Source organism: Myotis myotis, unplaced genomic scaffold (genome assembly GCF_014108235.1).
Source record: "Myotis myotis isolate mMyoMyo1 unplaced genomic scaffold, mMyoMyo1.p scaffold_m19_p_51, whole genome shotgun sequence".
In the NCBI taxonomy this organism is placed as follows: Eukaryota; Metazoa; Chordata; class Mammalia; order Chiroptera; family Vespertilionidae; genus Myotis; species Myotis myotis.
Window position 1 is genome coordinate 87,097 of NW_023416359.1, and position 27,552 is coordinate 114,648.

The 27,552-nt window shown below is 61.5% G+C and overlaps 1 protein-coding gene across 3 annotated transcripts in view; it reads left to right on the forward strand.

Annotated features, from left to right (window-relative positions):
- The window catches only part of ANOS1 (anosmin 1), a 54,871-nt gene that overhangs the window by 12,738 nt on the left and 14,581 nt on the right, over positions 1 to 27,552 (forward strand). For all 3 annotated transcript variants that reach the window (XM_036311187.1, XM_036311186.1, XM_036311185.1), the window contains exons 2-7: positions 6,157 to 6,204; positions 15,755 to 15,817; positions 18,088 to 18,310; positions 20,631 to 20,815; positions 23,117 to 23,246; positions 25,462 to 25,664. In XM_036311187.1, coding sequence (XP_036167080.1) covers positions 6,157 to 6,204; positions 15,755 to 15,817; positions 18,088 to 18,310; positions 20,631 to 20,815; positions 23,117 to 23,246; positions 25,462 to 25,664 — 852 coding nt within the window. The remainder of the gene's footprint in view (positions 1 to 6,156; positions 6,205 to 15,754; positions 15,818 to 18,087; positions 18,311 to 20,630; positions 20,816 to 23,116; positions 23,247 to 25,461; positions 25,665 to 27,552) is intronic.

Below are 27,552 nucleotides of genomic sequence, written 5' to 3' on the forward strand. Positions count from 1 at the left end.
CCCTGGTGGTCACGCACGTCATAGCGAGCGGTCGAGCTCCCAGTGGGTCGAATTCCCACCCAAGGGGACAATTTGCATATTAGGCTTTTATATATATAGGTTTATTTACTTTTATTGATTTCAGAGAGGGGGAGAGAGAGAGAAATATCCATGAGGACAGAGAATCATGGGTCGACTGCCTCCTGCATGCCCCCCACTGGGGATGGGGCCCGCAACCCGGGCCTGTGCCCTGACCGGGAATCGAACCGTGACCTCCTGGTTCCTAGGTCGACGCTCCACCCCTGAGCCACGCCGGCCGGGCCCCTTGGCTCTGCACTGGATCTGAGAGGTTTGCTAGGAACTCAGGGGTGGAAAAGCCAGTACGATGGGTACCAGGCCCCGGGGACACTGTACCCCCCTCTCCTTGGAAAGCCCCTGGTGTTGGAAGACAATGACATGTCATTAGCGCGTTCTGCGCGTCTTGTTTTCGGCTGGGAGACGGATTCCGTGGCCCTCAGCGCTCTTCTCCAACGAGTAATTACACAGTGTCATCGGGGCGGAATGCCACGGTTTACAAACATTTCCAGGGGGGTTTGGGATCGCATTCTGGTCGGGGCGGCCGGGCCTGGCCCTGCAGGAATTAACCTCACGCGGTCGCAGACGGGGTGACAGGGGTGCCTGCCACACAGGCAGTTGGCATAGAGGTGGCTGTTGGCCACTTCCAGGAGGGCCACACGGTCTGGGTCCCGGGTGGACCTGTGAGTCACGGCGAGGAAGTCAGAATTCCAGGAGCTCAGGCCGCCGGCTGGTGTGGCTCAGTGGTTGGGCGTCCACCTAGGAACCAGGAGGTCAGGGTTCGATTCCCGGTTGGGGCACATGCCCGGGTTGTGGGCTCCATCCCCAGTGGAGGGCGTGCAGGAGGCAGCCGGTCCATGATTCCCTCTCATCATGGATGTTTCTCTCTCTCCTTTTCTCTCTGAATTCAGTAAAAACATATTTTTACAAAAATCAATGGAAAAAAATCCTCAAGTGAGGAATAAAAAAACAGCTTTTGCCCTGGCAGGTGTGGCTCAGTGGATAGAGCGTCGGCCTGCGGACTGAAGGGTCCCGGGTTCGATTCCAGTCAAGGGCATGTACCTGGGTTTTGGGCTCCATCCCCAGTGGGGGGTGTGCAGGAGGCAGCCGATCGATGTTTCTCTCTCATCGATGTTTCTCACTCTCTATCCCTCTCCCTTCCTCTCTGTAAAAAATCCATAAAAAAAATATATATATATATTAAAAACAAAACAAAACAGCCTTCAATTGCTCATGCTAACGGCTCACGCACAAGAACACCTCCCGCACGCCACCCTCCCCGGGCCGGACAAGGTCGAACGCCCAGCGAGCTTGGCGACCTCCCGAACCCTGACCCCCGGCTGGCGGTCGGCCTTTCGTTTCTGCTAAAATTCCTCCTCTGCGGCGACGCGTAAGCACCCCTCCTCGCTCAGTGCCACTCACAGTCATCAGCAGCGGCTTGCGGGCTGGCGCCACGTGTGTCTTTCCAGACAGCGACAGTCCGGGGGGGGGGGCGCCAAGGCCAGCCTCGGTGCCGTCTCCAGGTGGTTTTCCGCGTCCCTCAGGCATTTTTCTCTGCTTCCTTCACGGTTTCCAAACGCGTCGCTGGTTGGGGCACCCAGCGTCCTGCTAGAGCTGCTTTTATTTATCTATTTTGTTTTTTTTTAAATTATATTTTTATTGATTTCAGAGAGAAAAGGAGAGGGGGAGAGAGAAACATCCATGATGAGAGAGAATCAGGGACCGGCTGCCTCCTGCACGCCCCACCCTGGGGATGGAGCCCGCAACCCGGGCCTGTGCCCCTGACGGGGAATCGAACCCGGGACCCTTCAGTCCGCAGGCCGACGCTCTAACCACTGAACCACACCGGCCAGGGCTGACGCTGCTTTTAAAAGCCTGGGTGAGAGCATGGCCCAGATGCAAGTGGAAACATACCGAGAGGACGTGTTCTGTGGTGGCTATCCCGGGGAGAAACAGTTCTTATTTTCAGGAAAATGAATCAACCTGAAGGGAGGTGGCCACGCATCCCAAACGACCTTGGCCCCTGGGGGAAGGGCTTGCTGGGCCCGGCCGGCGTGGCTCCGTGGTTCAGCATCCACCTAGGAACCAGGAGGTCACGGTTCGATTCCCGGCCAAGGGCACACGCCCGGGTTGCGGGCTCGATCCCCAGTGGGGGGCGTGCAGGAGGGAGCCGGTCCGTGATTCTCTCTCATCATTGACGTTTCTCGCTCTCCCTCTCCCTTCTTATCTGAAATCAATAAAAAACATATTAAAAAAGAGAAAAAAGGTCAACACATCAACGAATGACAAGTGCTGGAGAGGATGGGGAGGAAAGGGAGCCCTCATGCACTGCTGGCGGGAATGCAGACGGGTGTTTCCTCAAAAAACTAAAAATGGAACTCCCATTGGACCCAGTGATCCCACTTCTAGTCTAGGAATATATATCCCAAGATCCTAGAAACACCCACCAGAAAGGACATATGCACCCTATGTTCACAGCAGCGCCATTGACAATAGCTAAGATTTTGAAACAGCCCAAGTGCCCATCAGCAGACGAGTGGATTGAAAAACTGTGGTGCATGGAATACTACACAGCCCTGAAAAAGGAAGACCTCTTACCATTGGCTACAGCATGGAGGGACCTGGAGAGCATGACGCTGAGCGAAATAAGCCGGTCGGAGAAAGATAAACATCACACGACCATTTGTGGATTATAATGAACAGCATAAACTGATGAACCAAAATAGAGCCAGGGAAGCATCGAACAGACCGTCCAACCTCAGAGGGAAGGCGGGGGAGTGGGGCTTCGGGGAGGGGGTAAGAGATCAACCAAAGGACTTGTGTGCGTGCCTCTGAGCATAACCCGTGGACACAGACAGCAGGGGGGTGAGGGCATGCGGCTGCCCTTCTCCGGGGACCTGTCTGTCTTCATGGATCAGGTCCCGGGAACAAGGCCTCGGCTGTTCCGCCCACAGCCGCCCGCCCCTGGCTCACACGTCCTCCCTGTGTAACCTGAGTCCCGTGGGAAAGGTTAGCCATTACGTTTCATGAAAACCGGTCAGCCCTGGCCGGTGTGGCTCAGTGGGTAGAGCGTCCACCTGCTCAGGGTGGGACGTCTCTCGGCAAAACCCATTTCTCCCATCTCGAAGGCTTCCGGGCGTTCATGGCATTTTGTGGAGCAGACATGACCCACTAGCATTTTCTCCTGGTCACATACATTTTGTAAAATACGTTTTTATTGCCCTGGCTGGTGCGGCTCAGTGGGTACGGCGTCGGCCTGCGGACTGAAGGGTCCCAGGTTCGATTCCGGCCAAGGGCATGTACCTTGGTTGCGGGCACATCCCCAGGAGGGGGTGGGCAGGAGGCAGCTGATCGATGTTTCTCTCTCATCGATGTTTCTAACCCTATTCCTCTCCCTTCCTCTCTGTAAAAAAAATCAATAAAATATATTTAAAAAAATAAGATAAAATATATGTTTATGGATCTCAGAGAGGAAGGGAGACGGAGAGAGAGAAACATCGATAATGAGAGAGAATCATGGACCGGCCGCCTCCTGCACGCCCCCGACTGGGGACCGAGCTCGCAACCCCGGGCCCGTGCCCTCGACCGGGAATCGAACCCGGGACCCTTCAGTCCGCAGGCCGGCGCTCTACCCACTGAGCCGCACCGGCCAGGGCTGACCGGTTTTCTTCCCTTGAGCTTTTTGAAGGATTATGTTTGCTTCAAGGGGAAAAGTATCAGAAGGCCGGGGACGGGGAACTCAGCACGCGCTGTGCAAAGGGCGTCCGGGGCCGGGAACGGCGCTCTGTCAGGCCTTTGAAGGCCTCGCCGGCAGCATCCACGTTTGATCTGGCAACGCCGATGAGAGACGGGCGACCTCGTTATAGCGTGCGATCCCCGCTGTCTGATCTCCACCCCCCGGGGCGGGGGGGGTGTCGGGGGCCCAGGGATGATCCTCCAAAGCCAGCGTCTCTCCCGCCTAATGCCCTTGGCCCTTTCATGTGCCTGGCTTTAGGCCAGAGCAAGACTTCGCCGCAAACCCTGTGGTCGGGCGGCTTAGCGGGTGAAGGGATTGTGCTGCGCCTGAACCCCCCCTCCGCCCCCCACCCCACCCCCCGGGGGCGGGAGGTTGCAAGGCAATGGCTGCTGGTGTTTCTGCCGGGCCCGCCTGCCCAGAGCCGGCCAGGTGAGCGGCACAGGGGAGGGGCCGGTGCGCACACCTGGACCCCACACAGCGGTGGTGGCGGCCGACGGCCGAGTTCATCGGGGCTTTACCCCCACCCCTGAGGGCGGCAGGCAGGCCCCTTAGAAGTCCGTCCTCTGTGGAGGCCGCTGAGTGAGGGAGGAGCAGGCATGGCGGGTGCAGGAGCTCAAAGCGGGAGGGGCTGATTTGAGAGAGCAGGAGACTCCCAGCACGAAGAGGGAGCAGACACATTTCGGGGTGTGTGTGCGTGTGCGTGTGTGTGTGTGTGTGTGTGTGTGGAAAACTTCTGCATGGAAAAGCTCCTTGAATGAGGTCACAGGACAGATGAGTCCGGCCAGCGTGGCTCAGTGGTTGAGCGTCGACCTGCGAACCAAGAAGTTACGTTCGATTCCCGGTTGGGGCACGTGCCCAGGTTGCAGGCTCGATCCGACCCCCAGTGGGGGGTGTGCGGGAGGCGGCCGGTGAGTCTTTCTCATCATGGATGTTTCTCTCTCCCTCCCTCTCCCTTCCTCTCTGAAATCAGTAGAAGTGTATTGAGAAAACAACAACGAGAAACAGTAACCATGCAGACCAGCAAAGGAACATCGATAACCTAGCCATGGCCTCCCCCCGACGTCCGCCTCTGTAGTTTGCTAAATACCTTGCATGGATTATCTTTTAATCTCCCAGCCTCCTGCCACATGCCCTCTTCAGTCATAAATAAGAGCCATTCCAATCAAATCCTCTTCCGTGCTTGCTCGCCGAGGCCCCAGATGGCTCGTTCTAATGACAGAGCTTTTAGTGTTATGACTAGAGGCCCGGTGCACGAAATTCGTGCATGGAGGGGAGGCCCACAGCCAGGCCTGCACCCTCTCCAATCTGGGACCCCTTGGGGGATGTCTGACTGCCGGTTTAGGCCCGATCCCACACTAAACTGGTAGTCGGACATCCCTCTTGCAATCCGGGACCTTTGGCTTCTAACCACTCACCTGCCTGCCTGCCTGATCACCCCTAACCCCTCTGCCTGATGCCCCTAACCACTCCCCTGCCGGCCTCATCACCCCTAACTGCTCCCCCCTGCCGGCCTGATCGCCCCTAACTGCCCTCCCCTGCCGGCCTGATCGCCCCTAACTGCCCTCCCCTGCCGGCCTGATCGGCCCTAACTGCTCCCCCCTGCCGGCCTGATCGCCCCTAACTGCTCTCCCCTGCCGGCCTGATCGCCCCTAACCCCTCTGCCTTTGTCCTAACACTTGTTTGCTATTGAGCGGATGCCAGGCCACGTGACATGGTCTGTGTGTGTGTGTGTGTGTGTGTGTGTGTGTGTGTGTGTGTGTGATTTCGATCGTTCCTGCGACCTCACCCAGGAGGTGTCGTCCTTTGCTATCTGGGGGTAAACTGAGGCCCTGGGCTCCTTAGTCCCCGGCTCCTGTCTCCCCTCCACTAACGGGGAGAGGAGGCTTTTCACCTGAGGCCAGGCTGCACCACTCGAACGCGCTGTGAGCTGCGTGAGATGAGGAGCCGCAGGGCACCCAGCTCCTGACTTGGCCCAAATCTCTGTAGGCAGGAGCTGTCTGCGGCCCATCGTCCTGCGGGTCTGCGCTCCGTGCTCGGAGGAAGGGAGAGGGAGAGAGAGAGAGAGAACCATGGACCGGCCGCCTCCTGCATGCCCCCCACTGGGGACGGAGCCCGCAACCCGGGCGTGTGCCCTTGACCGGGAATCGAACCCGGGACCTCCTGGTTCCTAGCTCGCCGACGCTCAGCCACTGAGCCACGCCCCCGGGCCTTACTTACCGGTTTAGGGAGAGAGAAACGTCCCGGGAAGCCAGCGTCCGGCTCCTGTCGGGGCCGATCTTTAAAAACGCTGCCCGCACCCACGGCCACGCGTGCGGATCCCGCCGGGCGGCCCTGTAACCTGCCGACGTGTCTTTCTCTCGTTGCAGAACAACGGCTCCCTGGACTGGTGCCAGAGTCACAAGCAGTGCTCCAAGGTACGTACGTGCCGGGGTCCCCTAAAAAGCGGCTGATTTTGCAAAAATGACAGAGTCCCAGGGAGTCGCCGACCTGGCAGAGAGAGAAGGCAGGCACCCTTCGCCCGGCGCCCACCGGCCGTTACACGTGAGGCTTTGGTAGGACGCGACGGAAGCACAAAATTGATGCTGGTGCAACGTGCACACACGCACACACACACACAGTCTCTCTCTCTCTCTCTCTCTCTCTCTCTCTCTCTCTCTCTCACACGTCTATGGGGTTTCTCACAGGTGTAGCTGCAATTAGTGTAGCCACCGCTGAAATCAAGACCCATGTGCCTTATTTTTCCTCTTTATTCTGTCAATATTTTTAAAAAATAGACTTTTATTGATTTCAGAGACGGGGAGAGAGAGAGAGAGAAACACCCATGATGAGAGAGAATCACAGATCGGCCGCCTCCTGCACGCCCCCTTCTGGGGATCGAGCCCGCAACCCGGGCATGGGCCCCGGGCAGGAATCGAACCCTGACCTCCTGGTTCACGGGTCGATGCTCAGCCACTGAGCCACGCCCGCCGGGCCAGGTTTCGCCTTTAACGTGCTGTTCCCTGCAACCCGGGAACTGATGGTGGTTGTCTGGGTGACAGCCGGCTGGGCCCTGGGGTGCACGCCTGCCCTTCTCCTTTCAGGGGTCGTAACTCACTCCCTTGACGTTGCTTTCCATTTGGCTGGGTGGAGACGTGTGGAAAAGCCATGGTTTCGGCTGGGCCGGTGCCTGGCCTGTCTCTCTGATCTCAGCGGGCATTCGGTTCTTGGCGGCCATAGCGCCAACCTCCTCGTCGCGCTCCTGGCGGCTCAGAGCCCGGTGGAGAGGCGGGGAGGGCGGGCTTTGCTGGGGTGAACATCTGGGCGGCCTCCTGGGGCACTCAGGGGGGCTCAGGCCCCGGGAAGACACCCCACCGTGGCTCTTGTGGGTCTGTGTTTGCTGTGAGATGCTCGCTGGCTCACGTGGCAGCAGCCGGGGGTCCGTCAACAGGGCCCAGGGGCACCACGTCTCCCGCGAAGGGAGCGGGCGTGAAAACGGGGCTGGCGATGCCAGGAAACCGCCCATCGAAATCACAGGTGCGTTCCCTGTCGTAAGGCACCATCCGACCGCTGTTTATCCGACTCTCACAGACTCTCTGTAGCCGACTGCAAGGAAATCTCATGTTCATTAGCCCCTCTTGCCCGTCATATTTTTAAAAAATATTTTCGTTGATTTCCGCGCAAAAGGGAGAGGGAGAGAGAGAGAGAGAGAGAGAGAGAGAGAGAGAGAGACATGGGGAGAGAGAATCACGGATCGGCCGCCTCCTGCACGCCCACCCCTGGGGATGGAGCCCGCAACCCGGGCCTGTGCCCTGACCGGGAATCGAATCCTGACCTCCTGGTTCCTAGGTCGGCACTCAGCCACCGAGCCACCCCAGCTGGGCTCCCGTCCACCATGTTGCTACCGTTGGCGAATGACCAGTTATTTCATAGGCAGAGCCCTCGGGGCCAATGGTCGTCCGGAGCTGGTTACGTCGGTGGAACCGGGAGAGAGAGCCCCTTGCGGGAAACTCATCGAATGGGGCAATTAGTTAATCCCCTGATTGTGAAACCCACTTTGCCCAGGGACCGGCATCCCCGTGGGCATCACCCCTGACTGCGGGGAGCATGGGCGACCCTGGGCACGTAGGCTGTGACCGGGCTCAGAAGCCGGGAAATGCCACGAAAACGGGGATAGGGTGCGGATTTGTGGGATGAAATGGGGGCTGGGCATGAGGGCGAGTGGCTTTTGTCCGCCTGCAGCGCTGGGCGCCTGGGGTCGGCTTGGTCCTCACAGACCTTCAGTCCCCAGGAGCCCGTCGGTCAGGGGGCAGGCTTTCACGGCAGATAATGAAGGGGCCGCTCTCCAGGGCGCCTTTCAGAGCTCAGAGCCGGCGGGGGGGGGGGGGGGGGGGGGCGGGGCGAGTTCATTCTCCAAAGACCCCCCTCCCCTGTCTCCAGAGCCTCAGGGGCTGCGACGAGGGCGATTTCCGTGACCCCCAGGCCTCCCTGCCCCGGGACGCAGCCGCAGGCTGGCAGGACGTGGGGCACAAGCGGGGCGCGCAGGAGAACAGGCTGGGGTCGGAATGCGGGGTCCCCCAGCGTGGCCTCATTAAACAGCACGCGTTTCATTCGGGCCACAGCAGGCACGGAATCCCGGCCGGGTCTCCCACGGGGAGCGCGCTGTCCGGGAGCTGGACGCTGGGCCAGGACAGCTGAGCCGGGCCAGGCGTCGGTACCTGCAGACGTGGCAGGTCAGCCTCTCGCACGCCTCCATGGGGCATGGTCCAGGGGGCAGGGGGCTGTGGGCCTGCACGGGGCATGGTCCAGGGGGCAGGGGGCTGTGGGCCTGCACGGGGCGCCGTCCAGGGGGCAGGGGGCTGTGGGCCTGCACGGGGCGCCGTCCAGGGGGCAGGGGGCTGTGGGCCCGCACGGGGCGCCGTCCAGTGGGGAGGTGGCCACCCGACCAGCTCTGCCCCGTGTGCGTCCCCATAGGCCTGCCTGAAGCTGGCCCTTGGCCGGCCGCTGGTTCTCCCGCTGAGAAGTTGAATGAACTTGGGTGGCTGCCGCTGCCGGAGCTGTTTCCCAAGAGAAAGCAAATGCACAAAAGATGGGGGACCCAGGCCCCGCACTGGGCGGGGGGACGGAGGGGGGTGTGTGTGCCTGGCTCCCAGGGAGGGCCTGCCTGGGTGCTGCGTTTTGCATCCCAGGGCAGTGCATTGTCCCGTCCTGTGTGAGCGAAGAGCCTGCACTCGGGGTAACCCTCGCTCCCCCCGCCCCTGCCCAGAGATGTCGGGGGGGGGGGGGGGCACTGTGGGAACCAAACGCCCCTTTCACGCGTTTGTCTGCCTCAGTGAGCACAGTGTCCTGCGCCCGGGTCTGGGGCCCTGCCTTTCTCCGGCGCCGCCGTGGGCACGGAGCCCCCCCCCCCCCCCAGGCTCTGGGGAGAGGGGACGCCAAGTGTGCGGCCTCATCCGTGAGCTGGACATCTCGCCACCTCGGACCCCGTCCCTCACCAAGAGCCGGCGGCTCCGGAAACACAGACGGGAGTTGGAGGACCCCGTGCCCGGCCGGCCTGGCTCAGGGGGTGAGCGTCGGCCTAGGAACCAGGTGGTCAGGGTTCGATCCCGGTCCAGGGCACAGGCCTGGGTTGTGGGCTCCTCCCCGGCCTGGGGCCCCGGCAGCCGCCAGCCCGGCCCGCAGCCCCCACAGGGAGCCAGGGCACCCCGGCCGGCGGGGAGATGGGCCGGGGAGATGGCCTCCTGGCCTGGTGCCTCACAAGGAGCCGCGGGTGGGTCAGGGCAGATAATGCAGGAAGCCAGGAGCGTCCGTCCTGTTCGCTGGCCGGGGAAGGACCCAGATCCCGCCCCCAGCCTGGCCAGGTTTCGGCAGGAGATCAGAGCGGTCTGATTCTCTGGTGCCGGACGCGGCTCTCTGTGCCGGGCGGGGTCGGGCCTGGGCGGGCCCCATGGATTCCGTGCGTCTCCGAGCGCAGGCACGGCCTGGGTAGGGCTTTGGACCGGACAGCACACTCTCTGGGTATAAACAGCCTTTGCTGTGATACGTGACCGTCCTCTCAGACCTCGTCCTGCAGACCCAGGGGTCAGGTTCCCGGCCGGGGGCGGCGGGGCCGCGTCAGCTCCGGCCCTGGGGCTGTAGGTGCAAGTGCGGGCGGGCAGGGTCTGGGGCCGCAGCGGCCAGGAGGTCATTCCCCTCAAGGTCGAGGCCAAAGGGACTTCGCTGCATCATCCCCGAGGGCCACAGCCACTCTGGTCAACAGCCTGGCGCCCCCGGCCATCTCCCCTGGAAACAGCCGTGGCTTCCCAGCTGCACCATGAGTGACGGTTTCGAGTCTCCTCCTTCTCTCATGCCCTGTGCGTTTCCTGTGCACCTACTGCGTGCCCAGGACGGTGTCGGATTCCGGCGATGCCAGGAGGAGGAGTGGACACGGACACGGAGCTGTGTGACTGGGGGTGGGCAGGGGGATGTCAGGGGGATGGCGCCCTCTGGGGCTGCACGTTGGACCCCCCGCCCCCCACTCCCATCCTGCTCCTTGGATTGAACAGTGTGGACACAAGGCCGCCGCCTCTGGCTGACACGCGTCCCCACAGCCCGGGCCTGGTTCTCCGACTCTGTTACAGGCATCCCTTCGTCCCTCTCTGTGCTGTTTCTCTTTAAAAAATACTTTTATTGAAGTGTCCCCCGGCAGGTGGGGGCACCGGCAGACAGGCTCAGGGGCCGAGCGTGCTCTGCTGCCGGTGGCTGCCCCGGGGGCACCCGGCTCAGCCCCGTGGCCTCTGGAGAAAGGTCAGTCCCCATGAGACGGCTGGACTCCCTGCAGCCGCTCTGGCCCCCCGGGCAGCTGTCGTGGGCGGCAGACGACTCTGACACGGGTGCCCGGTCAGCGTGGGCAACCGTCAGCTTACGAGCCAGGAGGTCACGGGTTCGATTCCCGGTCAAGGGCACAGGCCCGGGTTGCGGGCTCCATCCCCAGTGGGGGGCGTGCAGGAGGCGGCCGATCGGCGATTCTCTCTCGTCATTGAGGTTCCTCTCTCTCTCTCCCTCTCCCCTTCCTCCCTGAAATCAATAAAAAAATACATTAAAAAGCAAACTGACGCTGATTTGAGGGGCGTCCCTGCACCAGACGGTCCCTGGTTGGATTCCCGGGCGGGCACCTGCCGATTAAACCTGTTGTTTTATTATTATTATTATTATTATTTTTATGTTGTTGTCTGAGCAACAGGTGAGACCGCAGCCAGCAGCAGGGAGGGGGCCAGGCTCTGGGAACCTGCTGGGTGGGCATCGGGCGGTGGGCAGCCCTGCAGGGCGGGGAGGGGGGCGGGAAGGGGGGAGGGGGGAGGGCCCGGCCGAAACAGGCCCCGCTCTGTGCCCCTCCCTCCCCCCTCCCGTGAGGGGACCCAGGCGGGAGGACAGACGGATGCGCCCCCAGAAGGCAGGCCTCCCGCACCCCCCACCTGCTGACAAAGCAGCCTTTCAGGTCCCCGGGGAACAGCCCTGCCTTTCAGCACAGCGTGAAATCGTGAAATCGCCGGAGAGGCCTAGCCAGGGCTGAGCGAGCCGCGGGTGGGGGTGCTGGGCCCTGGGGGAGGGGGTGGGACTGAGCCCTGGGGGTGTGGGTGCTGGACCTGGACGGGGTGCTGAGCCCTGGGGGTGGGGTGCTGGGCCCTGGGGGAGGGGGTGGGACTGAGCCCTGGGGGTGTGGGTGCTGGACCTGGACGGGGTGCTGAGCCCTGGGGGTGGGGTGCTGGGCCCTGGGGGAGGGGGTGGGACTGAGCCCTGGGGGTGTGGGTGCTGGACCTGGACGGGGTGCTGAGCCCTGGGGGTGGGGGGCTGAGCCCTGGGGGGGGTGCTGAGCCCTGGGGGTGGGGGGCTGAGCCCTGGGGGGGGGTGCTGAGTCCTGGGGAGGGGGTGGGACTGAGCCCTGGGGGGGGGTGCTGAGCCCTGGGGAGGGGGTGGGACTGAGCCCTGGGGGGGGGTGCTGAGCCCTGGGGGTGGGGGGCTGAGCCCTGGGGGGGGGTGCTGAGTCCTGGGGAGGGGGTGGGACTGAGCCCTGGGGGGGGGGTGCTGGGCCCTGGGGGGGGTGGGACTGAGCCCTGGGGGTGGGTGTGGGGCTGAGCCCTGGGGGGGTGCTGGGCCCTGGGGAGGGGGTGGGACTGAGCCCTGGGGGTGGGTGTGGGGCTGAGCCCTGGGGGGGTGCTGGGCCCTGGGGAGGGGGTGGGGCTGAGCCCTGGGGGTGGGGGTGGGGCTGAGCCCTGGGGGGGGTGCTGGGCCCTGGGGAGGGGGTGGGGCTGAGCCCTGGGGGTGGGGGGCTGAGCCCTGGGGGTGGGGGTGGGATTGAGATCTGGGGGTGTGGGGCTGAGCCCTGGGGGTGGGGGGCTGAGCCCTGGGGGTGGGGGGCTGAGCCCTGGGGGTGGGGTGCTGGGCCCTGGGGAGGGGGTGGGACTGAGCCCTGGGGGTAGGGGTGGGATTGAGATCTGGGGGTGTGGGGCTGAGCCCTGGGGGGGTGCTGGGCCCTGGGGAGGGGGTGGGACTGAGCCCTGGGGGTGGGGGTGGGATTGAGATCTGGGGGTGTGGGGCTGAGCCCTGGGGGTGTGGGGCTGAGCCCTGAGGGTGTGGGGCTGAGCCCTGGGGGGGGGCTGAACCCCGGGGGGTTGGGGGGCTGGGAGGGCCCTGGGAGCCACAGGAGAGGCAGCAAAGTGTTCGCGAAGGCCCCGCCCCGCTGGACTCTCAGGGGCTCTAGGGCCCCCCCCCCCCCCCCGCGGCTTTGGGGTGTGGACGCAGGGGAGGGGCCGCTGGGTTTGCTCCTTAAGAACCTGGGAATCCTGATGGAGAAGCTCGTCCCCCCACGCACGGCCCTGCCCGCGGGTCCCGCGTGGAACCTGAGGACACGCCTGGCCTCGCGCACACGGCAGCGGCTCACGTGCTCCACGCGGGGGGGGGGGGGGGGGGGGGACTCCTCCCGGCCCCGAAGGCCCCGTCATCGGGGGTCCAGTTCCCGGCATCCGGGACCCGCTCCTGCAGCTGTTGGGGGGGGGGGCGTCGAACACACCTGCGCCCGGAGGCAGCCCTGCTGAGGCAGCCCTGGCCGGGGTGGCTCAGTGGGTAGCGCGTCGGCCCGCACACCCCGGGCTCATGGGCTCCATTTGCGGTCAGAGGCACATCCAGGTTTCTCTCTCACCTCGATGTGTCTCTCTCCCTCCCACCCTGACTCTTAAATAAAGAAATCCAGCCCTGGCCGGGTGGCTCAGTGGGTAGCGCGCCGGCCCGCACACCCCGGGCTCATGGGCTCCATTTGCGGTCAGAGGCACATCCAAGTTTCTCTCTCACCTCGATGTGTCTCTCCCTCCCACCCTGACTCTTAAATAAAGAAATCCAGCCCTGGCCGGGTGGCTCAGTGGGTAGCGCGTCGGCCTGTGGACTGAAGGGTCCCGGGTTCGATTCCGGCCAAGGGCATGGACCTGGGTTGCGGGCTCCTCCCCAGTGGGGGGCGCGCAGGAGGCGGCTGATCGATGTTTCTCTCTCATCGATGTTTCCGACTCTCTGTCCCTCTCCTTTCCTCTCTGTAAAAAATCAATAAAATATATTTAAAAAAATAAAAATAAAAAGCAATTGCTGGTCCCCAAACAGCCCCAGCCCCTGGACCCCCCCCCCTCCCCCGACGGGCAGCTCAGTGTCGCCCGTGATCAGGGCCCCCCTCCATCACGCACACGTCCCCGCCACCCCCTGTTCCCGCTCCGCCTCTGGGGAGCCGTGGAGAGGACGCCCCATTCCCTGCAGCAGGCGGGCCCCCCAGGCCCAGCGGACTGGGCTCGGGCAGGAGGCAGGGCCTGCAGACACCACCTGGGCTAGTCATTCGTCAGGTGCCACCCACCGGGTTGTAAATGCCGACGAAGGAGGGGACCCATCGCCCTGCAGAGGGAGGAGGGAGACTCATTTCCGCCCTTCACGGTGGGTGAGGTTTGGCTTTGATGCTGGAGGAGGGTTTATGGGGTGCAAAGCCGGGCGGGGCATGGCCGGAGGCTGATGGCACCCTGGCCGGTGAGCGCAGTTCCTGGGTTATATCATGAGAAACGGGGGGCATCACACAGCCACGGGAGCCGACCTGGGACCTCCCGACGGCCCGACAGCCTGGGCCCAGATTGGGGGGCCCCGGAGGCACCTGGCCCCCATGACTCTCTAGCCCTGGACTTGGGGCCCCCGGGACTAGCTGGCCTCAGACCGGGGAGTTCCCAGGACGGCCTGGCCCCGGCCTGTGGGGCCCCCCAAAATTGCCTGGCCCTGGACTGGGGGGCTCCCTAGCTGTGCTTGACCTACCCACTCACTCACTCACAGACGGCACAAAGCCTGCAGGAGGCTGGCTCGGCTGCTCCTGGGGGGGGAATGCACCATCCAGACAGCAGGAGGCCGCCCCTGCAAACCGCTCGCCCCTCCACCCCCCGTTTCCTCTCATCGACGGACGGCTGCTCAGGCAGCGCCCACCTCCTCCGCCTCCAGACCCGTGCCCGGGGCGGTCGGCCGGAGGAACGCGTGGCCTCTGAGATTTCCAGTCGTTTAAGATGACGTGATGCAATTTAAGTTTTGACCTGGTTTGCAGCACTTTGGAGAAGTTATGAGGAGAGTACACACTAATATGTCTATTTAATTATATGGCTGTACTGATAAAAGGGTAGTATGCTAATTAGACCGGACGGACTGGACGTCTTCCTGGCGTCATTCTGGACATCCTTCCTGACAAGGCTGGGGCCAAGGGGAAGCTGCCCCGGGTCCCGGGTGCCTGCAGCCGGCCCGAGGAGGGGAGCCTGGGTCCCGGGTGTGGGGGCCGAGTCAGAGGCAGTTATGGGGCGAACAGGCAGGCAGGGGAGTGGTTAGGGGGCAACCTGGCCAGCAGGGGAAAAGTTAGGGGGAAACCAGGCCAGCAGGGGAGCGGTTAGGGGGCAATCAGGCCAGCAGGGGAGCAGTTAGGGGAGACCAGGCCAGCAGGGGAACAGTTAGGGGCGATCAGGCCAGCAGGGAGCGGTTAGGGGGCAACCAGGCCAGCAGGGGAAAAGTTAGGGGGCAACCAGGCAGGCAGGCGAGCAGTTAGGAGCCAGCAGTCCCAGATTGCGAGAGGGATGTTTACTGGTTTAGGCCCGATCCCGTAGTCAGACATCCCCCCAGTGTGGTGCCTGCCGGAGGCAGCCCATCCATGATTCTCTCTCATCATTGACGTTTCTGTCTCTCTCCCCTCTCCCTTCCTCTCTGAAATCGATAAAAATGTTGTTTTTTTTTTTTTAAAGAGAGCTACTCCTGTAAAATAAATAAATAAATTTTTTAAAAAAGTGAACTCCTATTCACACGGAGGAAGCCTGAAAGGCCGTTCACTTGGTCTACACACGCGTCCAAAGAACACGGCCTCCATGAAAGGGAAAAGTAAAAGAACGGAAGGACCGCAGGAGTCCTGAGGAAGAAATCACTAAGAAATGGTTAAAATAATAATAATTATAATAATATGAAGGGATAGGAAAAAATAGCCAATAGTTTCAGAACATAGAACAGATGCCTGAAATGCATAAATATGCCACCATATATATTTATCCTAGAGGCCCGGTGCACGAAATCCGTGCACTGGCAGGGTCCCTAGCGGCTGCCGGCTGTCGGCCGTGGCCTCCCTCCCTTCCCCGGCCGGCCCCGCCCCCTGGTCGAACTCCCGGACGGACGCCCTCCCGGTTGAGGGGACAATTTGCGTACCCCGCTTTTATTATATAGGACACTGCATAGGGTGCCCCGAGGGCCCTAAGAAATGCAGAAAATTCACTGTGAATCACTCCTTCTCGAATTGCCCCCCTTAAGAACCAAACGGCCCCCCTGGGGGGCGTGTGCCCCAGGTTGAGGACCACTGGCCCAGGAAGGGGGGGCGGGGCGTGGAGAAGTGAGGGGCACAGGTGAGCCCTATCTTCCCGCCGCGGTTTCTCCCCGTGTTGCTAATGCCTCTTACTGTCCATCTCCCAGTGCCTGGCGCCCTGCAAGGAGACGCGGGACCTGCAGAAGGAGGGGTGTCTGAGCTTCTGCGAGGTAAGTGGGGCGGCCACCCAGGTGCCTGCATGTGCCTGTGTCCTGGCTGATGGGGACCAATGGGGGGTCACCGTCCGTCTGTAGCTGGGCGGTCAGTTACTGTGTGTGTGTGTGTGTGTGTGTGTGAGAGAGAGAGAGAGAGAGAGAGAGAGAGAGAGAGAGAGAGAGAGAGAATGCAGATAAAAAAGAAAAATACTGTCCTGGCCTGTGTGGCTCAATGGGTAGAGCATCGTCCGGCGGACTGAAGGGTCCCGGGTTCGGTCTAGGGCACATGCCCGGGTTGCGGGCTGGATCCCCAGTAGGGGGCGTGTAGGAGGCAGCCAATCCATGATTCTCTCTCATCATGGATGTTTCTGTCTCTCTCTCCCTCTCCCTTCCTCTCTGAAATCTATAAAAAAAACTTTTAAAAGAAAAATCTATCCCCAATATGCCGTCTTCCTGGGCTCCCTGGGGCTACCGCTAACCTGTCGTGGGTCATAATCCTGTAGGACACGAGCATAAATAGGACTTCTTCTTCTTTCTTTTTTTTAATCCTCCCCGAGGATATTTTCCCATTGATTTTTAGAGAGAGTGGGAGAGACAGAGAAACATCGATCAGAGAGAAACACATGGATGGGCTGCCTCCTGCACGCGCCCTTCGACCAGGGCCCAGGCCGGGGAGGAGCCTGCCACGGAGGTCCGTGCCCTTGACCGGAATCGAACCCAGGACCCTCTGGTCTGCAGGCCGACGCTCTATCCACTGAGCCACACTGGCCAGGGCTAAACACGACTTCTGCAGTGGGAAGGAAGGGAGCGCATTTGCTCTGTCAACCATTTGGACGGAAGAACGGTTCTGACCTCCCTCCCTTTGCGACGTTGTGTGCGGGGCTGAGTGGAATTGCCCTGGTCTCCCTTTGCGACGCCGTGTGCGGGGCTGAGCGGAATTGTTCTGGCCTCCCTTTGCGACGCCGTGTGCGGGGCTGAGCGGAATTGCCCTGGTCTCCCTCTGCGACGTCGTGTTCGGGGCTGAGCGGAATTGCCCTGGTCTCCCTTTACGACGTCGTGTTCGGGGCTGAGCGGAATTGCCCTGGTCTCCCTTTGTGAGTCGTGTGCGGGGCTGAGCGGAATTGTTCTGGTCTCCCTCTGCGACGCCGTGTGCGGGGCTGAGCGGAATTGCCCTGGCCTCCCTCTGCGACGTTGTGTGTGGGGCTGAGCGGAATTGCCCTGGTCTCCCTCTGCGACGCCGTGTGCGGGGCTGAGCGGAATTGCCCTGGTCTCCCTTTGTGAGTCGTGTGCAGGGCTGAGCGGAATTGCCCTGGCCTCCCTCTGCGACGTCGTGTGCGGGGCTGAGCGGAATTGCCCTGGTCTCCCTCTGCGACGCCGTGTGCGGGGCTGAGTGGAATTGTTCTGGTCTCCCTTTGCGACGTCGTGTTCGGGGCTGAGCGGAATTGCCCTGGTCTCCCTCTGCGACGCCGTGTGCGGGGCTGAGTGGAATTGTTCTGGTCTCCCTCTGCGACGCCGTGTGCGGGGCTGAGTGGAATTGCCCTGGTCTCCCTTTGCGATGTCGTGTGCGGGGCTGAGCGGAATTGCCCTGGTCTCCCTTTGCGACGCCGTGTGCGGGGCTGAGCGGAATTGTTCTGGTCTCCCTTTGTGAGTCGTGTGCGGGGCTGAGCGGAATTGTTCTGGCCTCCCTTTGCGATGTCGTGTGCGGGGCTGAGCGGAATTGTTCTGGCCTCCCTTTGCGACGTCGTGTGCGGGGCTGAGCGGAATTGTTCTGGCCTCCCTTTGCGACGTCGTGTGCGGGGCTGAGCGGAATTGTTCTGGCCTCCCTTTGTGAGTCGTGTGCGGGGCTGAGCGGAATTGTTCTGGCCTCCCTTTGTGAGTCGTGTGCGGGGCTGAGCGGAATTGTTCTGGCCTCCCTTTGTGAGTCGTGTGCGGGGCTGAGCGGAATTGTTCTGGTCTCCCTCTGCGACGTCGTGTGCGGGGCTGAGCGGAATTGTTCTGGCCTCCCTTTGCGACGTCGTGTGCGGGGCTGAGCGGAATTGCCCTGGCCTCCCTTTGTGAGTCGTGTGCAGGGCTGAGCGGAATTGTTCTGGCCTCCCTTTGTGAGTCGTGTGCGGGGCTGAGCGGAATTGTTCTGGCCTCCCTTTGCGACGTCGTGTGCGGGGCTGAGCGGAATTGTTCTGGCCTCCCTTTGCAACGCCGTGTGCGGGGCTGAGCGGAATTGCCCTGGTCTCCCTCTGCGATGTCTTGTGTTTGGCTGAGCAGAATTGCCCTGGTCTCCCCCGCAGCCTCTGTTCCCCAAACGAAGCCACGAGTGCCTGACGAGCTGTGAGTTCCTGCAGCACGTGCTGGCCGTCAAGCAGGGGGACTGCCCGGCCCCCGAGAGGGCCAGCGGCTTCGCGGCCGCCTGCGTGGAGAGCTGTGAGCAGGACCGCGAGTGCTCGGGGGTGAAGAAGTGCTGCTCCAACGGCTGTGGGCACACCTGCCAGGTGCCCAAGACGCTGTACAAAGGTAGGAGCCTGCGGGTATGGGAGGGTGTCATCCCCCTCCCCCCTCCCCCTCCCCCCCATCCCCCATCATCCCCACCGGGGTCCCTGTGTGCTGGGGAGCGGTCAGCCAAGGGGCCCGATTGCACAGAAAGATAAAAGCCTAAGGAAATCTACTCAGGGAATCGAACGAACAAAACAAATTAGCCAACAAAATAAGCCCTGAGCCCGGCCGGCATGGCTCAGGGGTTGGGCGTCGACCTGTGAACCAGGAGGTCAGGGTTCGATTCCCGGTCAGAGCAAATGCAGGGATCGGGCCTAAGACGGCAGTCGGACATCCCCCGAGGCGTCCCAGATTGGAGAGGGTGCAGGCTGGGCTGAGGGACACCCCCACCCCGTGCATGAATTTCATGCACCGGGCCTCTAGTCTATAATAAGAAAAGCATGATATGCTAATTAGACCGGACAGCCTTCCAGACGTCCTTCCGGACGACCTTCCGGACAAAGCCGAGCCCCTTGCACGCATTTCGTGCGCCATGGAAGTCAGGGTCATAAGATGTGCCCCCGCCCCCCTGGGGTCACGGGGTTTACAGCGTTTCTGTAAAAGGAAAACCCCTGAGTCCCAGCGGACAGCAGGCGGGGGCCGAGCTGTCATGACCGAGCCCGCTGTGTGGGCGAAGGACTTGAAACGGTGTGGGGTGTCCCTCCTGTGAAGCCCACGTCGGCCTCACAGACGCCCCGGCAGCGTGAGGAACACACACAGAAAAGGCCCGGGAGCCCGGGACGGTGTTGCTCAGTGGTTAGAGCGTCGGCCGGCGGACCGAAGGGTCCCGGGTTCGATCCCCGGTCAAGGGCACGGACCTCGGTTGCAGGCTCCTCCCCGGCCTGTGCCCTGGACGAGGCGCGTGCAGAAGGCGACCCATCGAGGTGCTTCTCTCTCCCTTTGATGTTTCTCTCTCTCTCTCCCTCCCTCTCTCTTTCGCTCCCTCTAAAAATCAATGGGAAAACATCCCCAGGTGAGGATTCTCTCCCTCCCCCTTCCTCTCTGAACTCAATGGACATGTATCTACACTAATAACATTTCGTGCACCAGGGGCCCGGTGCACGAAATTCATAAAAAAAGAAAGAAAGCAAAGGCCCTCCAGGTTACTGGGGGGGAAGCATGTCCAGAACCAGGGACCCGCGTGGACCCAGTTAGAACCAGGGGCCGAGACTCCTGGGAGAGGGGCCGGTATGGCCTCGGGGCCTAGAGGTCGCCAACGCGAAGCCGGGATGGGAACGGAGGCGGGGCCCGGCCGGGTGGCTCAGTGGGTGAGCGTCGACCGATGGACCAGGAGGTCGCGGTTCGATTCCTCGTCAGGGCACTCGATCCCCAGCAGGGGGCGTGCAGGAGGCAGCCGGTCCAGGATTCCCTCTGGTCACTGATGTCTCTCTCTCTCTCGCCCTCTCCCTTCCTCTCTGAAATCAATTTTAAAAAAGTATTTTTTTTTAAAGAAAGGAGGCAGACGAGAATTGCCTGTGGTTCCTCCTCCCCCTCAGCCTGGGTCTGAGCGCCCCGCACCCCCACAGTTGGGGGCGAGCAGGCCAGCGGGGGCGGGGGGCAGTTGGGGGCGATGAGGCTGGCGGGGGGGCGGTTGGGGGCGATCAGGCCGGCGGGGGCAGGCAGTTGGGGGCGATCAGGCCGGCGGGGGGGCAGTTGGGGGCGATCAGGCTGGCAGGGGGGGCAGTCGGGGGCGATCAGGCCGGCAGGGGGGCAGTTGGGGGCAATCAGGCCGGTGGGGGTGGGCAGTTGGGGGCGATTAGGCCGGCGGGCAGGGCAGTTGGGAGCAATCAGGCCAGCGGGGGGGCAGTTGGGGGCGATCAGGCCAGCGGGGGGGGCAGTTGGGGGCGATCAGGCTGGCGGAGGCAGGCAGTTGGGGGCGAGTAGGCCGGTGGGGGGGGCAGTTGGGGGCGATCAGGCCGGCGTAGGCAGGCAGTTGGGGGCGATCAGGCCGGCGGAGGCAGGCAGTTGGGGGCGAGTAGGCCGGTGGGGGGGGGCAGTTGGGGGCAATCAGGCTGGCGGGGGGGCAGTTGGGGGTGATCAGCCCAGCAAGGGGGGCAGTTGGGGGCAATCAGGCCGGCAGGGGGGCAGTTGGGGGCGATCAGGCTGGTGGGGGGGGCAGTTGGGGGCGATCAGCCCAGCAAGGGGGGCAGTTGGGGGTGATCAGGCCAGCGGGAGCAGGCAGTTGGGGGCGATCAGGGTGGCAGGGGGGCAGTTGGGGGCGATCAGGCCGGCGGGCAGGGCAGTTGGGGGCGATCAGGCCGGCAGGGGGTCAGCGGCGGTAACAGGCGCGGTCCCGTTGCAGGCGTCCCCCTAAAGCCCAGGAAGGAGCTGCGGTTCGCGGAACTGCCCTCCGGGCACCTGGAGGTCAGGTGGTCCTCGAGGTTCAACGTCTCCATCGAGCCGGTGACCTACGTGCTGCAGAGGAGGTGGAACGCGGGCCTGCACCCCAGCGAGGACGAGGCCACGGCCTGGCAGACGGTGGGGCAGGTGAGTGCGGGGCCGGGCGGTCCTTCTCCTTCCGGCCGGGCCCCCCCACACCAGCCAGTGCCGCACGGACCCCGGACGGCAGGGCTCGGTGGCTGAGCATCGACCTAGGAACCAGGAGGTCAGGGTTCAATTCCCGGTCGGGGCACAGGCCCAGCTGTGGGCTCCATCCCCAACCAGTGGGGGGCGTGCAGGAGGCAGCCGATGCATGATTCTCTCTCATCATGGATGTTTCTATCCGTCTCTCCCTCTCCCTTCCTCTCTGAACTCAATAGAAATATATCTATACTAATAAAAGGGTAATATGCTAATTAGACCGGGAGACCTTCCGGACGTCCTTCCAGACAAAGCCATGGTGGCGGGGCTGAGGCCGAGGCGGTTAGGGGCGATCAGGCCAGGAGGGGAGGGCAGTTGGGGGTGATCAGGCCGGCAGGGGGGTGGGGTTGGGGGCGATCAGGCCTGCAGGGGGGGCAGTTGGGGGCGAGCAGGCCGGCAGGCAGAGTGGTTAGGGGCGATCAGGCAGGCAGGCAGGTGAGCAGTTAGGAGCCAGCGGTCCCGGATTGCGAGAGGGATGTCCGACTGCCGGTTTAGGCCCAATCCCTGTGGACATCCCCCGGGGGAGAGTCCCCGATTGGAGAGGGTGCAGGCCGGGCTGAGGGACACCCCCCCTACCCCCCCGTGCACGAATTTCGTGCACCGGGCCTCTAGTATTTTTATAAACTAGCGAGGTACGCTGCCGCCTGGCAGCCCGAAGCAGCGTCTGCGTGGGCGTCTGCCAGAGACGGGCTGGGCAGCTCCTCGCGACACCTGACTGTGAGCTCCTTGTGCTGCAAACCCCGTGGAAGGAGATAATTTTCTAATCCGAGTGCGGACACTTCCTCCAAGAACTGCCCTCCCTGGAGATAAGCCGGCAGCCGGCGAGAGCCAGGACCCGTTCATCCGACATGCGATCAGGAAGTGCCTTCTCTCCGTGTCTCCTGAGTGTGAGCCTTTGTTCCGCCCGGACCCGCGTGGCCGGGCAGACGCCTATCAGCCGGCCGGGGGGAGCCGCCGGCGGCTCGCCAAACCTGCCAGGGGCTGTCTGCTCCGTCTCGGCCCCTTGACAAGGCGATTGGCCGCGTTTATCTCGGCCCGGCCCCTGCCGCTCTGCCCCGGGCAGAGGGAACACAATATCCCCTTTTCTTTCCAAAGCTGTTAAACGGACGCCGGGCGCAAGGCGTCTACCCCGAGATAGAGAGAGAATAAAGCAGCCCGGCCGGCGTGGCTCAGGGGTTGGGCATTGACCTAGGAACCAGGAGGTCAGGGTTCGATTCCCGGTCAAGGGCACAGGCCCGGGTTGCGGGCTTGACCCGCAGTGGGGGGCATGCAGGAGGCAGCTGATCCGTGATTCTCTCTCATCATGGATGTTTCTCTCTCTGAAACCAATCTATACTAATAAAAGGGTAATATGCTAATTAGACCGGGAGACCTTCCGGGCATCCTTCCGGACAAAGCCATGGTGGCGGGGCCGAGGCGGAGGCAGATTAGGGGCGATCAGGCCGGCAGGGGTGGGGCAGTTAGGGGTGATCAGGCTGGCAGGGGGCAGTTGGGGGCAAGCAGGCTGGCGGGGGGGGGAGTTGGGGGCGATCAGGCCAGCAGGCAGAGTGGTTAGGGGCGATCAGGCCGGCAGGCAGGCGAGCAGTTAGGAGCCAGCGGTCCTGGATTGCGAGAGGGACGTCCCAGATTGGAGAGGGTGCAGCCCGGGCTGAGGGACACCCCCCCTCCCCCATGGTGCACAAATTTCGTGCACCGGGCCTCTAGTAAATATATATTTTTTTAAAAAAACAACGCACTCCCGTGCCCAGGTGTTCAGCGAGGGGATTCGGGCCTTTTGCCAACAGTAGAATCCCCCCAAGCAGAATAAAGTCTGAACTAATTTAAAGGCCCCAACATAACTGAGACGTTCGATGCAAAAGAAGCATCTTAAATGGAGGGGGAAACCCGGCCAAGTGAATCCCGTAATTCTATTCTCTACCCATTTTGTAAAAAAACCCAAAACAACCACCACCCCTGGCCAGTGCGGCTCAGTGGTTAGCGTGCCGGCCCTCGGACCGAAGGGTCCTGGGTTCGATTCCCGGTCAAGGGCGCGTACCTTGGCTGCGGGCTCGACCGCCAGCTCCAGTTGGGGTGTGAGAGGGAGGCGCCCCAGCCTCGGGGTGGGAAGGGGGCGAGGTCTCAGCTGCCTGGACCCTCGAGCTTGTCTTTGGAAACGGACCCCCTGCCGTGTGAGAATAAGGGGCTCCCCTGTGCTTTGTGACCCCACAGACCACGGACGAGCGGGCACGGCTGGCGGACATCCGGCCCAGCCGGTGGTACCAGTTCCGGGTGGCAGCCGTCAACGTGCATGGGACCCGCGGCTTCACGGCTCCCAGCAAGCACTTCCACTCCTCCAGGGGTGAGCATGCCCCCTCCTGCACCCCACCCTCCCCCCAGGCCCCCCAGCAGGCACCTCCACTCCTCCAGGGGTGAGCATGCCCCTCCTGCACCCCATCCTCCCCCCAGGCCCCCCAGCAAGCACCTCCACTCCTCCAGGGGTGAGCATGCCCCCTCCTGCACCCAATCCTCCCCCCAGGCCCCCCAGCAAGCACCTCCACTCCTCCAGGGGTGAGCATGCCCCCTCCTGCACCCCATCCTCCCCCCGGGGACCCCAGCAAGCACTTCCACTCCTCCAGGGGTGAGCATGCCCCTCCTGCACCCCATCATCCCCCCTGGCCCCCCAGCAAGCACCTCCACTCCTCCAGGGGTGAGCATACCCCTCCTGCACCCCACCCTCACCCCGGGAACCCCAGCAAGCATTTCCACTCCTCCAGGGGTGAGCATACCCCTCCTGCACCCCACCCTCACCCCGGGAACCCCAGCAAGCACTTCCACTCCTCCAGGGGTGAGCATCCCCCTCCTGCACCCCATCCTCCCCCCAGGCCCCCTAGCAAGCACTTCCACTCCTCCAGGGGTGAGCATGCCCCCTCCTGCACCCAATCCTCCCCCCAGGAACCCCAGCAAGCACTTCCACTCCTCCAGGGGTGAGCATGCCCCCTCCTGCACCCAATCCTCCCCCCAGGAACCCCAGCAAGCACTTCCACTCCTCCAGGGGTGAGCATACCCCTCCTGCACCCCACCCTCCCCCCGGAAACCCCAGCAAGCACTTCCACTCCTCCAGGGGTGAGCATGCCCCCTCCTGCACCCCATCCTCCCCCCAGGCCCCCCAGCAAGCACTTCCACTCCTCCAGGGGTGAGCATGCCCCTCCTGCACCCCACCCTCCTCCTGGGGACCCCAGCAAGCATGTCCACTCCTCCAGGGGTGAGCATGCCCCTCCTGCACCCCACCCTCCTCCCAAACAGCCCCGAAAATAACCGTCAGATTAAGTAGAGAAAGAAAGAGCAACTTGACGAAAGGGCTTCCGTGAAGCTCAGGCTCGCTGCCCGGCATTCCTGGGCCCGAACCCCGATCTTCATGGAAAAAAACCCCAAATTCCTGTCAGTCTCTCCTTTACGGGGAAACTTCGATACGTGAGTCTGCGGTTCGCTGGCTGGGTTGGCGACCAAGCGAGTTTATTTCCTTTTAACGCATTTGCTTCCCCAAAACATAGAACACCTGTTTTTACAGAAACGTCTCACTTTTCACAGATTGGTGTGTCCGTTTCCACACTTTTTCTTTTCGAGACGAATACCATTTGTGGGTATTTTTTTTAAATATATTTTTATTGACCCCAGAGAGGAAGGGAGAGGGAGAGAGAGAGAAACATCCATGATGAGAGAGAATCATAGATCAGCTGCCTCCCGTACGCCCCACACGGGGGATCGAGCCTGCAACCCGGTCACGTGCTCCGACCTGGAATCGAACCGTGACCACCTGGTTCATAGGTCGATGCTCAACCCCTGAGCCACACCGGCCGGGCAAGAGGGGTCTTATTTATTACTGGTTTCCAGCTGGTATTATACATACCGGGTGTCCCCCCAAAGGGTATACACACTTTCACAGCCGTGAGCTCCATTTCGAAAATGAAATGTATCCTATATAATAAAAGCCACTATGCTAAGTGTCCGGTCGACCGGTCGGCCGTTCAACCAATCAAAATGTAACATGCTAATGATATGCTAAGGCCACTCAACCGCACGCTATGACGTGCACTGACCACCAGGGGGCAGACAGTCGACTGGTCGACCAGTCGCTATGATGTGCACTGACCACCAGGGGGCAGACGCTCTGACTGGTAGGTTAGCTTGCTGCTGGGGTCCGGCCAATCAGGACTGAGCAAGACGGGCCAGACATGCCCTGGAGCCCTCCCGCGGTCCCTCCCCAGCTGGCCAGCCTCCACATCCCTTCCCGGCCCCGATCGTGCACCAGTGGGGTCCCTCGGCCCAACCTGTGACCTCTCACATCCAGGCTGAGGGCCTCCCCCCCCCCAGTGCACAAATTTCGTGCACCAGGCCTCCGGTTTTAATAAACACGGCCTTCATAATTATTCAAAGCGTGTGACCACATTTCGGGGGGACACCGTATGGAGAGAAACGGTGCCCCATGCCCTGTGGTCAGCACGGGTGCACAGATCCCCACTCTGTGTCCCGCTCGGTGCTGGGGTCCCATGGCCGCCCCTCTCCTGGGATTCCAGATCCGTCGGCCCCTGCGGCTCCCGCCCGCCTCCGGCTCGCCAATGCCACCAGCCACGGTGACGGGAGTGTGACCGTCACACTGGCCTGGGACGGGCCCCAGGAGCCGGATGTCCCCGTGCACCACTACAAGGTCTTCTGGAGCTGGGCCACCCGCAGCGCAGGGGTTCCCGCGAGGAAGAGGCGCAGGATGTCTGTGGACGGGGTAAGAGGCCGAGTGCCCTCGGGGCCATGCCAGCTCCCGGCTGCCGCCCGCCAAGCTAACGCAGGGCCCATGTTCCACAGTCCGTTAGTGCTTCTGTGACTCTGGGTCTGTTTCTGGTCATCAGAGGGGAGGCAGGGGAGGTTGGGAGGGGAGAGACCAACCAATGAACGTGTGTGTGTATATGCATCAGCGTGGACACAGATGATGGGGTGGGGAGGGCCTGGCGGGGGTTGGGGGGTGGGAGGACAGGAGTGGCTGGAAGAGGTCAATGAGGGAAGAAGGAGGACCTATGTCATACCTTCAACAATAAAGATTAACAGAAAAAAAATATTTTTACAGCAAAAAAAAAAAAAAAAAAAAAAAGGAGCAGATGGAGGGAGTGGAATGTTCCCCCCTTCACCCTTATAGTCTCACCCAGGAGGTCAGAGAGTCCCGATGCCTTTTTTTATTTTTTATTTTTTAAACAATTAGCGATAATCATGCCTTGTCGGCTACGGTACCGCCACGGCTCACAGCGAGGACGATGCCTTTGGCGTCGCTGTTGCCGATGCCTGCATGTAGCCCAGGGAGCAGCTCGCTCCCGAAAGGCCAGCGGCAACGGGCACAGGCACGATCCCCTGGGACCGTGTCCACGGGCCAGCGCAGAGCGTAGCACACGCGTGTTCCACGGCACGGGAGCCGCCACTTCCTTTCCTCGGGGCTGAGACCGCGTTGCTTCGAGTTGTTACAAAGTTGCACAAACGCGGTTCCCCCGGGGCCATAAGGAAACAAACACACGTTGGAAAGTCTTTCAGCAAAAATAGCAACAGCGTTTCTCTATCTTATTTATTTTTTATTTTTTGTGCTGAAGAGGCAGCATCTGTGCCATGTGTTTGTTTATTTTTTAAAATATATTTTTTATGGGATTTCAGAGAGGAAGAGAGAGAGAGAGAGAGAGAGAGAGAGAGAGAGAGAAACAATGATGAGAGAGAACCATGGACCGGCTGCCTCCCGCACGCCCCCTACTGGGGATGGAGCCTGCAACCCCGGGCCTGTGCCCTCGACCAGGAATCGGACCCTGACCTCCTGGTTCATAGGTCGATGCTCAACCACTGAGCCCTGCCGGTCGGGTATCTGTGCCATTTGGAATTATAAAATACGTCTCCAAAGCCACCCTTGATATTTAGCTGTGCTAGTCTTTGGGGGTTATGCTATTTTAGTTTATTATTATTATCTATAATAATAAAAGCATAATATGCTAATTAGACCGGACAGCCAAACAACCTTTTGGACGACCTTCCAGACAAAGCCGAATTTCGTGCATCAGGCCTCTAGTTTTAGCTTATAATTATCATCATAATAATTATTATTATTAAAAATAAATATGGTTGTTGGTTTTGAGAGAGGGAGGGAGGGATAGAGAGAAACATCCATGTGAGAGAGAAACGTTGAAGGGCTGCCTCCCATACCTGCTCCAATGGGGGGTTGAACCCGAAACCTGGGCATGCGCCCTGACCATGAAATCGAACCCGCAACCTTTTGGTGCACGGGATGATGCACCAACCCACCGAACCGCTGGCCAGGGCTCTCCCTCCGTTATTTTTATTTTTATTTTTTTAAAATATATTTTATTGATTTTTTTACTGAGAGGAAGGGAGAGGGATAGAGAGTTAGAAACATCGATGAGAGAGAAACATCGACCAGCTGCCTCCTGCACACCCCCTACTGGGGATGTGCCCGCAACCCAGGTACATGCCCTTGACCGGGAATCGAATCTGGGACCCTTGAGTCTGCAGGCCGATGCTCTATCCACTGAGCCATACTGGTCAGGGCTGGATTTGCAGGTCTTAAAGAGGAACTCAGGCCCTGGCCAGTGTAGCTCAGTGGCTAGAGCGTCAGCTTGCGGACT